The 15,360-nt window shown below is 38.3% G+C and overlaps 1 protein-coding gene across 1 annotated transcript; it reads right to left on the bottom strand.

Annotated features, from left to right (window-relative positions):
• Positions 1-4,512: 4,512 nt before the first annotated feature.
• LOC138968887 (mediator of RNA polymerase II transcription subunit 10-like) lies at positions 4,513-10,169 on the bottom strand. Its single transcript, XM_070341561.1, has 4 exons — positions 10,015-10,169; positions 7,852-7,935; positions 6,326-6,428; positions 4,513-5,886 (listed from the first exon to the last, which is right to left on the bottom strand). The coding sequence occupies exons 1-4, from the start codon at positions 10,134-10,136 to the stop codon at positions 5,791-5,793; spliced, it is 405 nt and encodes a 134-aa protein (XP_070197662.1). The 5' UTR covers positions 10,137-10,169; the 3' UTR covers positions 4,513-5,790.
• Positions 10,170-15,360: the final 5,191 nt, after the last annotated feature.

Genomic DNA, 15,360 nt, shown 5'->3' with positions numbered 1-15,360 from the left:
TCCCCCCCCCCCCCCCCCCCCCAAATCCATTCTCAGATAAGTGAGATTCTTCCGAGCTGTTTGTAGAAATAGTACTTGCAGGAACAGAACTTGTCATTACTTCTACGCATTGATATAGGCGTTTCTCTTTTTTTCTGTAAATCCAACCTGTAAATTACAGTGCAAAGTCTTTCTGCATTTGATACCGATGTTATGCTTGTTTGAATTCAGTAGGTCATGTTTGAATTTTATCATAGTGTGTGTGGAAGGGAGAGAGAGAGAGACAGAGACAGAGAGAGAGAGAGAGAGAGAGACAGACAAGACAAGACAAGACAAGACAAGATCTTTATTATCGAGGGTTATAGATAAGCAAGAATATTGCTTTTTTACATCCAGCCCCCGCCCTAATATAGGGTCAACAAGAACAGAAAACAATATAATCAAAGAACTATCACATCAAACTTAACACATTATAACTGTATATATACAGATACAAATTTAAAAATAAATTGTCATACTGCATTTTAAGTACAATTGTCAATGATAAAAAGTGTCATTTTTTAACATAACTTAATCTAGATCTGAATATTATTATAATTTTGTTTAACATGCACATACATTTTAAATAAATTGACGAACCATTCAGCACATGTTTAGTTGCATTATGTGTGACATATAATTTTTTTTGAAGATGTATGTGTTTGTTTTATGTTTAAGAAAAATAGGCAGTGAGTTCCATAGGACAGCACCTGAATAAAGAAGGCTTGATTTGAAAAGGTCAATACGTGGAATCGGTGTTATGATTTTTAGTCTGTTATAGTTCAAAATAAAAGTATCACGTAATGTCTCCGGTGCATACCCTGACATCAATTTATGCATTATAACACCTTTATTATACATCAATCTTTTTTGAAATGATAATACTTGCAATTTTTGAGTCACTTGAGAAAAAGTGACTATGTAATCGGTCAGTGTTAGTCTGTCCGGCCGGCCGTCCGGCCGGCCGGCCGTCCGTAGACACCACCTTAACGTTGGACTTTTCTCGGAAACTATCAAAGCGATCGGGCTCATATTTTGTTTAGTCGTGACCTCCAATGACCTCTACACTTTAACGATGGTTTCGTTGACCTTTGACCTTTTTCAAGGTCACAGGTCAGCGTCAAAGGAAAAATTAGACATTTTATATCTTTGACAAAGTTCATCGGATGTGATTGAAACTTTGTAGGATTATTCTTTACATCAAAGTATTTACATCTGTAGCCTTTTACGAACGTTATCAGAAAAACAAGGGAGATAACTAGCCTTTTCTGTTCGGCAACACACAACTTAACGTTGGGCTTTTCTCGGAAACTATAAAAGTGACCGGGCTCAAATTTTATGTGAACGTGACTCATTGTGTTGTGAATAGCAATTTCTTCCTGTCCATCTGATGCCTCATATAATATTCAGAACTGCGAAAGTGACTCGATCGAGCGTTTGCTCTTCTTGTTATAACCATATTCTGAAGGAGTGTGATTTGTTAGCATAATTAGCTTAACTGCTCTTCTGTTAAGACTGGCTAAAGGTTTCAAAACATTAGCTCTTGCACAATCCCATACAGTGGATGCATCTATATATATATGAGACCCTCCACCACGAAATGAGTCGCATGTCACCTCGCGCGGTTCTGCGCTAGGCTTAATAAAAGTCCGGGGAGTGTCTGGCAACAGTGTGAGGGTCACCTTAGTCACAGGCTTATAACTCAAACAGTTTTCGCTCTTTTCTAAAACGGTTTTCACCACTGGATAGAACATAAAAAGCTCTTTAGAAAAATGTAAAAATATGAAAATCATGCAAAGGTGACATGCGACTCATTCCGTGGTGGAGGGTCACATATACGACTTGTGTCTGTCTGTGTGTGTGTGTGTGTGTGTGTGTGTGTGTGTCCGCGATGCACGCCCAAGGTTCTCGATGGATCTGTTTCAAATTTGGTGGGCATATTCAGGTACACCCCAGACACAACCTGCTCGATGAGATATTTCAACACGTGCTCTCAGCGCGCAGCGCTGAACCGATTTTGGTTTTTCTCTGGATCCATTCCCAGTAACTCTTCCTTATCTTCTCCAGTGTTTTCAGCGTTTATCTCCCTTCCTTCGTGTGGCGTCAATCCATATTCCCGTTTCTATTTTTAGAAGGTCACTGTCGACAACGCTCAATCCATATTCCCGTTATACTATTTTTACTCTTCTCCAGTGTTTTGCGCGTTTATCTCCCTTCCTTCGTGCGGTGCGCCGGCAAAGCCGGCGTAAACCCGGCAAAGCCGGGTCCCCGGCACAGTCGGGTATTCGGCTCAACTTCTTCCCGGCGAAGCCGTACCCGGCGAAGCGGGTATTCATCTAGTAATCAATATTTGACAAGATGTGACTGTAAAACAAGTCGCGTCAGGCGAAATAACAACATTTTATCAAGCTGTCGACCTCACATAATGAAACTGAACGCAGTGCTTTTTTCACCAAGACCATATACTCGTAATTTCGTCAGTCCACCGCTCGTGGCAAAGGCAGTGAAATTGACAAGCTATGCAGAATACAGCGGTCGTGGTCGCGCTGAGCAGGATAACACGCTTTTCTGTATGTCTATTCTTTTTAGCTTACTGAGTTTGTTTTTAATCCAAACATATCATATCTATATGTTTTTGGAATCAGGGACCGACAAGGAATAAGATGAAATTGGTTTTAAATCGATTTCGGAAATTTTATTTTTAATCATAATTTTCATATTTTTAATTTTCAGAGCTTGTTTGTAATCCAAATATAACATATGTATATGTTTTTGGAATCAAAAAATGATGAAGAATAAGATGAAATTATTTTTGGATCGTTTAATAAAAAAATATTTTTAATTACAAGTTTTCGATTTTTAATGACCAAACTCATTCATTAGTTTTTAAGCCACCAAGCTGAATTGCAATACAAAAGTCCGGCCTTCGTCGAAGATTGCTTTGCCAAAATTTCAATCAATTTGATTGAAAAATGAGGGTGTGACAGTGCCGCCTCAACTTTTACAAAAAGCCGGATATGACGTCATCAAAGGTATTTATCGAAAAAATAAAGAAAAAAAAGTCCGGGGATATCATTCCCAGGAACTCTCATGTCAAATTTCATAGAGATCGGTCCAGTAGTTTAGTCTGAATCGCTCCACACACACACACACACACGCATACACCACGACCCTCGTCTCGATTCCCCGTCTATGTTAAAACATTTAGTCAAAACTTGACTAAATGTAAAAAGATCTTTCGCGAGTGGAGATTCAAGAAGTGTTTAATTTTTGATAACTGATATATTTTTTGGGAAGCAATCTTACAGATGTAATCAATGTGGTCATTCCATGACAAATTAGTATCAATCTTTAGACCAAGGACTTTATGGTGAGACACTTCTTCCAATACTTGATTTTTAATATAAAGGGGTGGAATGCTCGATAAAAGATTTTGTCGTTTCTGTCTTGTGGTTATGAGCATAAATTTAGTTTTTGTATGGTTAAGAGACATATGGTTTAACTCTGACCAATTCAGCAGTGCATTAATGCTTTCTTGGAGAGTTTTTTGATAAATAATCTAAGGAATGGTGACTGGAATGTATGGTAGTATCATCTGCAAACAACTCACAAGTATTACGTATGCAAAGTGGTAAATCATTAACATAAATAGAGAACAATAATGGTCCTAAAACAGATTCCTGTGGGACCCCATATTTCAAAGTACTTTCATTTGAATATGACACATTAGTAAATGTAATTTGTTTTCTATTTAAAAGAAAAGATTTAAGAATATTAATGGTGGTGCATTGTATGCCATATATTGACAATTTCCTGATGAGAAGAGAATGATCAATGACATCGAAGGCCTTTGCAAAATCCACAAACAGTGCTGCAGAAAATTTATTGGAATTTATGTTGGTTAGCCATTGATCAATCAGATTTATGAGAGCTGTATGACATGAGTGCTTTTTGCAAAAACCAGACTGTTTTGGATGGAATAAATTGTTTTTATCAAAAAGTGCTTGGGCATGTTTATATATATGTTTTATATATATTATATATATATATATATAGAGAGAGAGAGAGAGAGAGAGAGAGAGAGAGAGAGAGAGAGAGAGAGAGAGAGAGAGAGAGAGAGAGAGAGAGAGAGAGAGAGAGAGAGAGAGAGAGAGAGAGAGAGAGAGAGAGAGAGAGAGAGAGAAGTTGCATCTTAGGCCTTTCAGCTCTGGTACACATCTTTCTTTTTTTTGCATAGCAGTAAGCAAATATTCTGCTTGAATTGCACACTAATTCTTATTTCATCATGTATAATTGGGGAAAAAATGTCAGATTTAGTGCAAGTTATGCCATGGTTGGGATAGAATATTGTTGCAAATTCTTATGAACATAATAAACTCATTTGGTAGTTTCCAGTCAGGCTTTTTTCTACTTCTTTAATTTAGTATTTTTACACACACACACACACACACACACACACACACACACACACACACACACACATATTTCTGTTGGTTTATTTCCTTTTCATTCAATGCTTTATTTTCATACATGGTATAAAATATTCACAGTTCACATCATTCTTACTACATGCTAGAAACATACAAACATTTGCGCACGCACACACACACATCCTGAAAATGTACTTTCCATTTGTAAGTACCATACTTGAAAACACGACGGCAAAAGAGGTTCAGCCGACACCATCCAAACTTCATTACTTTTTCAACACTTGCATCATACATCCATAAAAAGTAATCATTGTTTCAGAGACTCCAAGTGCAACATCATGACTATGATTGCCATCTTTTTACCTTTTATGCTCCAAATGTAGACTGATGGTGTTTTCCCTTGAATTTGTATTCCATTACATGCATGATAGGAGAAACTGTTGAACATATACAAAGTTATCAGATTAAAAATAATTGATTCCTTAGTTTAAAAGCAAGCAATGGAAATACAGACATCAGTTCTGCAGTTCAAATACAATTTGTTTCTATTATATGACTTTTGTGTAACAGTTAATACTGACGCACTGACAAGCTTTCAAAAATGGCAGCATCAAACAGGTTTGGTTTTGCTCTTTATTCTCAAACTTGCATGGCTCTCATTTTGACATACATCATGCGTTTGCAATCAAAACTATTTTTAAATTAAAATGCTCCAACTCGGTCCACAAACGTCCCTGCCTGGTACGAGTACTGTGTTACCCCCCGCGGGTTAGGGGGAGTCCCATATTGGTTGGGACGAGAAAGAATTTACCCGATGCTCCCCAGCATGTCGTAAGAGGCGACTAACGGATTCTGTTTCTCCTTTTACCATTGTTAAGTGTTTCTTGTATAGAATATAGTCAATTTTTGTAAAGATTTTAGTCAAGCAGTATGTAATAAATGTTAAGTCCATTGTACTGGACACTTGCATTCTCCCAGTAAGGTAATATATTGTACTATGTTGCAAGCCCCTGGAGCAAATTTTTGATTAGTGCTTTTGTGAACAAGAAACAATTGACAAGTGGCTCTATCCCATCTCCCCCCTTCCCCCGTCGCGATATAACCTTCGTGGTTGAAAACGACGTAAAACACCAAATAAAGAAAGAAAGAACGAGTACTGTGGCAGTGTGCTCAGACACTCTGTAACACATCCATGCACACTCTGTCCTTGTATCCCTCACACAAACATACATGCTAACACACTAATGCACACTTCCAATCAACACTCTCTCTTTCTGAAATACTCGCTCCAACACATTTATCTATATCTCTCATACACACATGCATTCTGCTCTTCAAAGTGCTATGCAGGTCTGTCATTTCCTTTCCAGGCTCTGTACATGTTCATCTCTTGAGGGAAGACTTTATTCAGCTCCACCATCAGCAAAGCTTTGAATTTCTGAGAAAAAAAAAGATAAAGACACATCAGGTGAGGGGCATACAGATTAATCTCATAAAGCTGAAAACCTATTTTATGCACAAATTAATGATTTTGATGACAATTTGCATGAAAAAAAAGGAACTCACAATACTGATTGGATCAATCTTTACTAGCCTGGATAAAGACCCCTGATGTGTGTGTATGTGTCCCTCCTGTACCACCCCCAAACTTCCATGCGATGTCCCAATAAAAGGTGTAAGAAGTCAAGCAAGTTTTCATATAAACTTCAGTCAAAGTGACTTTCTTTTTGTTAGAAGTGAAAGGTTCACGGGGTGCAGTCAAACTGAGAGCTTTGCATTTTATAAGTGTGCCAAGTGGGAATGCCTTTGGGGTCATCTGGTGAAGATTCATAAAATTCTCACACAACAAGCTGTAATTCAGGTTCTCTGACACTAACCTTGAGATTGTCGACCTTGCCCTTCACTTGCTCGTTCTTGGTCAGAGCTTTCTCAAGACAGTCCCGTGTGTACAGGTTAGGGTTTCGGCCTTGGTCAATGTAACTGAAACAAGCAATCAAGATACATCAGATGAATACAATCTACAGCCATGAACAGTTGTCAGAACTTGCCCTCTAGCTTTGAAATATTATTCATACCACATTAACGCATTTGATACTGCCAACTTTCAAGTGTTCAACATTCAAAGAAAAATGACTGTATATTTAAACAAGTCGCGTAAGGCGAAATTACTACATTTAGTCAAGCTGCGGAACTCACAGAATGAAACTGAACGTAGTCCGCCGCTAGTGCAAAAGGCAGTGAAAGTGACGAGCCTGTTTGGCGCGGTAGCGGTTGTGCTGTGCTTCATAGCACGCTTTACTGTACCTCTCTTCGTTTTAACTTTCTGAGCGTGTTTTTAATCCAAACATATCATATCTATATGTTTTTGGAATCAGAAACCGACAAGGAATAAGATGAAATAGTTTTTAAATCGATTTCGGAAATTTAATTTTGATCATAATTTTTATACAGTATTTTTAATTTTCAGAGCTTGTTTTAAATCCAAATATAACATATTTATATGTTTTTGGAATCAGAAAATAATGAAGAATAAGATGAACGTAAATTTGGATCGTTTTATAAAAATTTTTTTTTTTTACAATTTTCAGATTTTTAATGACCAAAGTCATTAATTAATTTTTAAGCCACCAAACTGAAATGCAATACCGAAGTCCGGCCTTTGTCGAAGATTGCTTGGCCAAAATTTCAATCAATTTGATTGAAAAATGAGGGTGTGACAGTGCCGCCTCAACTTTTACAAAAAGCCGGATATGACGTCATCAGACATTTATCAAAAAAAAGAAAAAAACGTCCGGGGATATCATTCCCAGGAACTTTCATGTCAAATTTCATAAAGATCGGTCCAGTAGTTTAGTCTGAATCGCTCTACACACACACACAGACAGACACACACACACACACACACACATACACCACGACCCTCGTCTCGATTCCCCCCTCTATGTTAAAACATTTTGTCAAAACTTGACTAAATGTAAAAAGATATTTGACCAAGAACAAGTTGTATCCACGTTATGATTTTCTGCCCATAACTATTTCCTTATCATTATGCAATAAACAGTCACACATTGAATGGTCATACCATTATCAAAGGAATTAGGCTTATTAGCTTATTCAATCCTTCTTCATGAACAAAAATCAAATTAATGAATACCAAACCACAACAGGCATTTATTTTATTACGGTGAGTAGTGATTTTGAATCTGCTATTGATAAACTACACAAATGGTAATTAAGTAAAAGAACAGAGACAAGATGAACTGAAAACTACAAGACTTAAAAAACAACCCAGTCCCAGCTACCAAATGTTACTACAAACACTGCATCCACCATTTCTACCATTGCATAGAAAGCATCAAATGCTAAATAATGAAGCAAAAATAAGAACAGAAAAGTGACGTACTCAAAAACTTCCAGAGGGACGTTGACATCTTGAACTTGAGACCTCAACTTGTCCAGCTCCTGCATCTCATTCACCATGGTGTTCCTGACAAGAAAACATTTCATCAAAATCAGTTACGCGTTTTGACGGCATAATACAGCTCAGCCATTCATTGGTTACTCCATTTTACAGCAGGGATTTTACCGTCATAAACTGATTCTAATGTTAAGCCTACTGATATCAAAATGAATTTTTTTCAAGATGATTGGGGACATAATCAGATGCATGTGATGAATACCTGAGTTAAATGCTGCTAGCTTAGTATGAGTAATCTTGTGTGTGTGTAACTGTAAGTGGGTTTTTTTCTGAATCATTTAAGAAGATTCAACAGGAAACTTGATATATTTTTCTGTACACAGAAAGTTTTACAAGGTGACACCCCCACCCCCCCACCCCCCCAAATGCCTATACCACCTACCACATGTGTTCAGAGAATTACTTCATACAATTTGGTGCTCATTTACTTCAGATGAGTGATGTTAAGTTCACAATGTTTAAGTTTGTATGTCAACTGTCACTGATGGCGTAACAGCAGCCACTGCAAAAAGGAAAGCAGACATAATATTGCCTAAATACTGCATACAATTCAGAGCAAATCTGCAAATCGACATCATCATGGAATTTTGGCGTAACCCATTTTAGACAGCTTTTTAGCAGAAGGCCAAAACTGATTAGTTTTATCATGACATTGTGTTTATATTCGTACATGATATGGATAGAAAGAAAAAAGAATTTTAAATCATGTATTGTCCATCGTATATGAGAGAATGCATGTTTCTCGTTAGAATGATTAGGCCAACAAACAAAAAAGTCTGTTTACGGTAACATAGGCAAAAAAAATAGGGTCGGTAGGTCCAGATTTTTTTTCTTTTTTTTTTCTCTCTCCAAAAAAGCATATTTGTGACCCTCCACCACGAAATGAGTCGCATGTCACCTTTGCACGATTTTCATATTTTTACATTTTCCTAAAGAGTTTTTTATGCTCTATCCAGTGGTGAAAACCGTTTTAGAAAAGAGCGAAAACTGTTTGAGTTATAAGCCTGTGACTAAGCTGACCCTCACACTGTTACCATACACTCCCCGGACTTATATATATTAAGCCTAGCGCAGAACAGCGCGAGGTGACATGCGACTCATTTCGTGGTGGAGGGTCACATTTGTGTAAGTTATTTTGCCAAAAAACAAAGATTCCCCCCCCCCCCCCCCCCCCCCCAATGCCAAAAAAAGTCTAGGGTCGCGCGAAAAAATAGGGTCGGTCGGGATACCGTAAACAGACTTTTTTTGTGTGCCTTACTTAATTAGTCTAATGGTAGTTAAGGCCTTGGAAAACAAGACATATTATGTCAACAGACTGCCTGCACTCAATCTCCTGACCCTTAAATCGTGATGGCTCAGAGGCGACTTGATACAGACAATGTACAAAATTTCAGGGTATTGATAATGTCAAAGTGGAGTCTTTCTTTAAGAAGACTACCGCTGATGCAACAAGGAAAAATACGGACAAAATCTGTATTGAATTTAGTAAAACTAATATTCGGAAACATTCCTTTTCTAACAGAGTTGCACCATCATGGAACATACTGTCTGATGTTGTTAAAAGTGCACAAACCATCAACACCTTCAAAAATCTGCTGGACATAGAAAAACTTATGACTGAGTCACTTTATTTGTACGATCATTGATATTGAGCAAACGATTTTGAGCATGTTAATATGATTGACCTACAACAAATTTGATAATGAGATTGGACGCTAAAAAAGCCGAGAGTATTATGGAAACCACTCCAGTCCCTACCACTACGTACTACTACTAGTAAACTGCTCACAAAAACATCAAAATCGCCAAGACACCAAAATTCCAGGACGACGACGCCGAAATGAGATAAGACGCTTAAAAATCTGCGAGGCTCTTACTTGTATAAGATTTTCATTTTAAACATCATAACGGACACTAAATTACAAGTAACTAAATAACTGAGAATAACGACGAATGAGGTAAAATAACAAGAAACTGAAGAAGCAGGCTTAGCACTAGCACTAGCACTAGCAGACAGCTTTTCTGCGTCTCAAAAGTCCATTTAGAAATCTGCTTCACGTGCTGAAGTTTTGCGCTGTTTATACTTACAATTTCTGGTTAAGCACATTTTGACCTTGTGGTTGGAAATCGCTCACTACAATGCCAATCTGTCGAGTATTTTCAATGAATAACTCGAGTTGTTGCTCCAGGGTCTCGAATTTGTCTGCCATTTTGTCTGTAAAAGTTAGGATTATGCCCTTTCTTGTGAAGAAGAGCGAGTCAAGGGAAGCAACTCCGACTAGCAATGGCACTAAATGCCTGGAATAATTCAGCTTTTTTTTTTTATAGTTATTGACCCTTAATTATAGGTTTAGAGGCATGTATAAACGTGAAATAAACATGATAGTGTACATGCGAGAAGGGGATGTTTGCGTTTCCTCTTACTGCAATTCATACCGCTATGATTCAAGTTCGCCTTGCTGGTTTCCATAGAAAGTGGGGAACCATTTTATATTTTGTATTAATTTATTTTTTTATTTTTTTAATTGTTTTTCTTTCTCTATTTATTGTGTGTGCGTGTGTGTGTGTGTGTGTGTGTGTGTGCGTTTGTGTGTGTGTGTGTGTGTGCGTTTGTGTGTGTGTGTGTTTTGTGTGTGTGTGTGTGTGTGTGTGTGTGTTAAATGTACTGTCAAGTTTTGACTAAATGTTTTAATATAGACTCGGACTGAATCGAGACGAGGGTGGTGGTGTATGTATATGTATGTATGTACGTATGTATGTGTGTCTGTGCAGAGCGATTCCCAAAAAAACTACTCGACATATCTTCATGAAACTTTACATAAAAATTCAGCCGAATAACTTAATATCCCCAGACCGTTTTTTGTTTTTTTAAAATTTTATGAATGTCACGGCTTTGATGACGTTATATCCGGCTTTTTACAAAAGGTGAGGCTGCACTGTCACGCCCTCATTGTCACGCCCTCTTTGTTCAATCAAATTGATTGAAATTGGGGCAAAGCAATCTTTGACTTAGTCCGGACAATAGGATTGCATTTCAGCTTCAGTGGAAACATAAACGGCTCTGATCATCTTGGGCATTAAACTTCTACTCGGCAGTAAAATTTCGATTACAATTACTTCAAAAAATAATTGCATTGTATTCTTCATCATTCCCTGAATTCCAAAATAGATATTCGTATCAGTTATGTTTGGATGAAAAACAAGCTCCGTCACTGACTTGTTTGTTTTTTAGATTAAATTTCCGCTGAGTAGGAACAATATTCTACCGCTTTGGTGCCATTGGCATTTCCTTCGAAGAAGTCGTGCATATCGTCCGGCGCTGTCAGTGTGTGTGTGCGCACGCGCGCGCTCAACTTCCAATAAAAGCCTTAAAAGGTGATGCACTGAGCACCACACATAGCAAGATACTATGCTCAGTCTTTGATAGTAAAACATGTTCCTTTTAAATGTGTAGCAAGACTCAGTCACTGCCTAGCCAAGTAAAAGCATTTTAGTATACTTTTTGCCCTTGGGTTATTTTCCCAAGGAAGGTGGATAGTGTAAAGTGTCAGTGCCCGGCGTGCTACTACTTACATTTTGTTTTGTGGTGGGTTTTTTTTTAACCCCCATGCGTATGCCGCTTTGTGATTTTCCAATCCTTAAGACATTCACCGTGAACTCGGGGTCTTCAGGTTGACATGTGCATACATACTCGTGGTGGCATCCAGACTGATACGGAGAGAGTACACAAACTGAGTTGACCCGGGCCTGGCGGGAACAGTTAATCACGGCCTCGCCGAACTGGTGAGGATGGAACCGACTCTTGGGCTAGCCAGACGAACCGCCGGCGTGGTATCGTTCACGCCATGTGTGATACTACCTAGCTACATCTCCCCCTTTAAGCGAATAAGCTAGGTTATTTCACTTTAACACTAAGTTCTACCCCACCTATGTTGACCAAGTTTTTTTTAGCCGAGACCAGCTGTGCTGCAGCAGGTCATTCAGAATTGTAGTAACTGTGTAGAAACGGTGTAGCAACACGCTGGAATGCACGCGTTAGATTGACGTTACAGGAAGCGACTGAAGCTAACAGCCTGACCGGATATATCCGTACCTTGTCAGATAGAGCCACATGAGTGGGTACGGATATATCCGTACCTGGGGCACATTCCTTCTCGTGTAAGCAGTCTTGTTGACCACCAGAGATTTGTCAAGTGTTTATTTTTTTTATTGTTTAAAAAAAAAAAAAATTTATAACAGGAGATAAGAAAGACATTTACATGCCAAAAATCAACAGCCTGACTATACTTCATGCAAAATTATTTCAGAAAAAAATCCTCTTTTCACAGCTGGTGAGTGTCAAAGTGGCAGATCTAGTTCTGCGCGTTGGTGTGCTTTAAAATAAGATAAGATAAGACAAGAAAACTTTAATGTCCATTTTCATTTTACACAAACATGGAAATTTTTCTTTTGGCACCACGTCGCATTTCTAATAAGCTCTTTATGGCTCTCACACAAGATTGAAGGGCGGTACCTTAAATGGACAAAACTGAATGCCTTGGTAACAAATTGATTATTCATCAGCTGCAGATGAAAGAAGGTTCTTACCTGTAGCAAAAGACACGATATATACGACACTGCCTAGTACTATGTCAGTAATGTGTGTTACAACTGACTCATCTGGAAGACGATATTAGGCAAAACACATGCGCAGCAAGTTCATTTTTGGTCAAAAATTTGATTTTTATGTTGTCTCAAGGAGACATAAGAAAATACCCATTTAAAATGCAAAAATGTCAACTGCATCTGGGGGCCAGAACCAACCCCATTCGCCCCGCCCCGTTCCAGCCCTTATACCCTTTCCTAATTTTGGAAGCCCCTACCCACTGAATTATATATAGATTTGTGTACATATCTGTATACATCTCTGTGCCCCTACCCCTTAAACGCTAGGCAGAGCTCTGGGTGGTGTGTGTGTGTGTGTGTGTGTGTGTGCTTTCCAGAAAACTACCAAACACATCTTCATGAAGCTGTACATAGACATTTTTCCAAATAATATCATCAGAAGGTTTTTCTTTTTTGGGGGTTACATTTCTTTGATGACGTCATATCCGGTTTTTCGAAAGAGTTGAAGCGGCACCGTGGCGGCGACTTCATTTTTACATTTAGTCAAGTTTTGACTAAATGTTTTAACGTAGAGGGGGGAATCGATACGAGGGTCGGTATGTGCGTGCGTGTGTGTGTGTGTGTGTGTGTGTGTGTGTGTGTAGAGCGATTCAGACTAAACTACTGGACCGATCTTTATGAAATTTGACATGAGAGTTCCTGGGTATGATATCCCCAGACGTGTTTTTCATTTTTTTGATAAATGTCTTTGATGACGTCATATCCGGCTTTTCGTGAAAGTTGAGGCGGCACTGTCACGCCCTCATTTTTCAACCAAATTGGTTGACATTTTGGTCAAGTAATGTTCGACGAAGCCCGGACTTCGGTATTGCATTTCAGCTTGGTGGCTTAAAAATTAGTTAATGACTTTGGTCATTAAAAATCTGAAAATTGTAAAAAACCAAAACATTTTATAAAACGATCCAAATTTACGTTCATCTTATTCTCCATCATTTGCTGATTCCAAAAACATATAAATATGTTATATTTGGATTAAAAACAAGCTCTGAAAATTAAATATATAAAAATTATTATCAAAATTAAATTTTCCAAATCAATTTAAAAACACTTTCATCTTATTCCTTGTCGGTTCCTGATTCCAAAAACATATAGATATGATATGTTTGGATTAAAAACACGCTCAGAAAGTTAAAACGAAGAGAGGTACAGAAAAGCGTGCTATCCTTCTCAGCGCAACTACTACCCCGCTCTTCTTGTCAATGTCACTGCCTTTGCCATGAGCGGTGGACTGACGATGCTACGAGTATACGGTCTTGCTGCGTTGCATTGCGTTCAGTTTCATTCTGTGAGTTCGACAGCTACTTGACTAAATGTTGTATTTTCGCCTTACGCGACTTGTTTTTTCTCGAATTGATGGACATTTTGGTCGAACCAAATGCGGACTATGGGATTGCATTTCAGCTCGGAAGCTAAATAAATAATTACTTAGTTTGTTCATTTGAAATTGTTATTAAAATTATGTTTTTGCTAACACTTTAACAAATAATTGCATTGTGTTCTTTATCATCTCCTGAATCCAAAAATATATTCATATTTGTGTTTGGATTGAAAACAAGCTTAAATCAAGACTATACATTGTTTGCAAATTAGTTTCATTTGGATTGTGTTTCAGAGACAATATTGGCACTTTCTTGACCGCGAGGTCTAGGCAAGTCTATGGTAGTCTTGGTGGAAAAAAAGGCAGTGCGTATACAGTTTCATTCTGTGAGTTCCACATATATTGACTAAATGTATTGATTTCGCTTAACGCGACAAGTTCAAATTCAATTAAAAGATAACAAAATTTTAAAAAATCATTTCATGAATGACCAATTATAAGCTGAAAATATTCCTTTTCATTAATGCTACTTTGTTCGTAGCTTTTTTTCTTAGACAACCTAGGCATAAAATGAGCCTTGTAGCTTTAAAGCACTGAATCCGTACAAGTACACTCATGGCTTGGAGCATGGTCAGTCATTTTATAATCGCGATCTTAGACTGCGAACCAGGTTACTTTCGTTATGTGAACAGAAAGATTGTTGTGTAAGTCCAATCGAGAAATATCTTCCACATCACAGCGAATGTGTATGTCACATCTATAGGGCGCTGGAAATATTTTATCTTTGGCTTGGAAAGTTCCCCTGACCGTGGCTTACACTGATGTCATGCTTAGAGATAGGCCGCTCAAATAAGCTAGACTAAGATTTGTCTAATGGGCTGAAATTACTCTAGATCGGCCCACTTTTACTGTTGATTTAACAGGTGATGAGAGATAATGTGTGTGGATGTTTGTTTTGTTTTTCTGAGAGGAAAGAAAGTTTAACTAAAGGAACCTTTGCACACTAATTAATATGTATATGTCCGGCGACAGGTCAAGTTCATATAATATAAGGGCGGGCGGAGTGGATAAGACCGTCATCGACCACCTAATCGGAAGGCCGTGACTTCAAATCCCGGCCGCGGCCGCCTTGTGGGTTAAGGGTGGAGATTTTTCCGATCACCCAGGTCAAATTATGTGCAGACCTGCTAGTGCCTGCCCCCCCCCCCCCCCCCCCCTTCGTGTGTACACGCAAGCACAAGACCAAGTGCGCACGGGAAAGATGCTGTAATCCATGTGAGAGTTCGGTGGGTAATAAAAACACGAAAATACCCAGCATGCTTCCCCCGAAATCGACGTATGCTGCCAGAATGCCGGGGTAAAAACGTTCATAGACGTAAAAATCCACTCGTGCAAAAAAACATGAGTGAATGTGGCAGTGTCAGCCCATGAACAAAGAACAAGTCGCGTAA

The sequence above is a fragment of the Littorina saxatilis genome, linkage group LG1, assembly GCF_037325665.1.
Source record: "Littorina saxatilis isolate snail1 linkage group LG1, US_GU_Lsax_2.0, whole genome shotgun sequence".
NCBI lineage: Eukaryota > Metazoa > Mollusca > Gastropoda > Littorinimorpha > Littorinidae > Littorina > Littorina saxatilis.
This window is presented reverse-complemented; position numbering and strand designations above follow the sequence as displayed.

Bases quoted from the DNA above. Each gene is read 5' to 3' on its own strand.
- LOC138968887 (XM_070341561.1), bottom strand. From the start codon at position 10,136: ATGGCAGACAAATTCGAGACCCTGGAGCAACAACTCGAGTTATTCATT. The intron at 6,429-7,851 runs GTACGTCACTTT...TGCTTGTTTCAG, and splicing joins GTCCCTCTGGAAGTTTTTGA to TTACATTGACCAAGGCCGAA. The intron at 5,887-6,325 runs GTTAGTGTCAGA...TTTTTTTCTCAG, and splicing joins GCAAGGTCGACAATCTCAAG to AAATTCAAAGCTTTGCTGAT.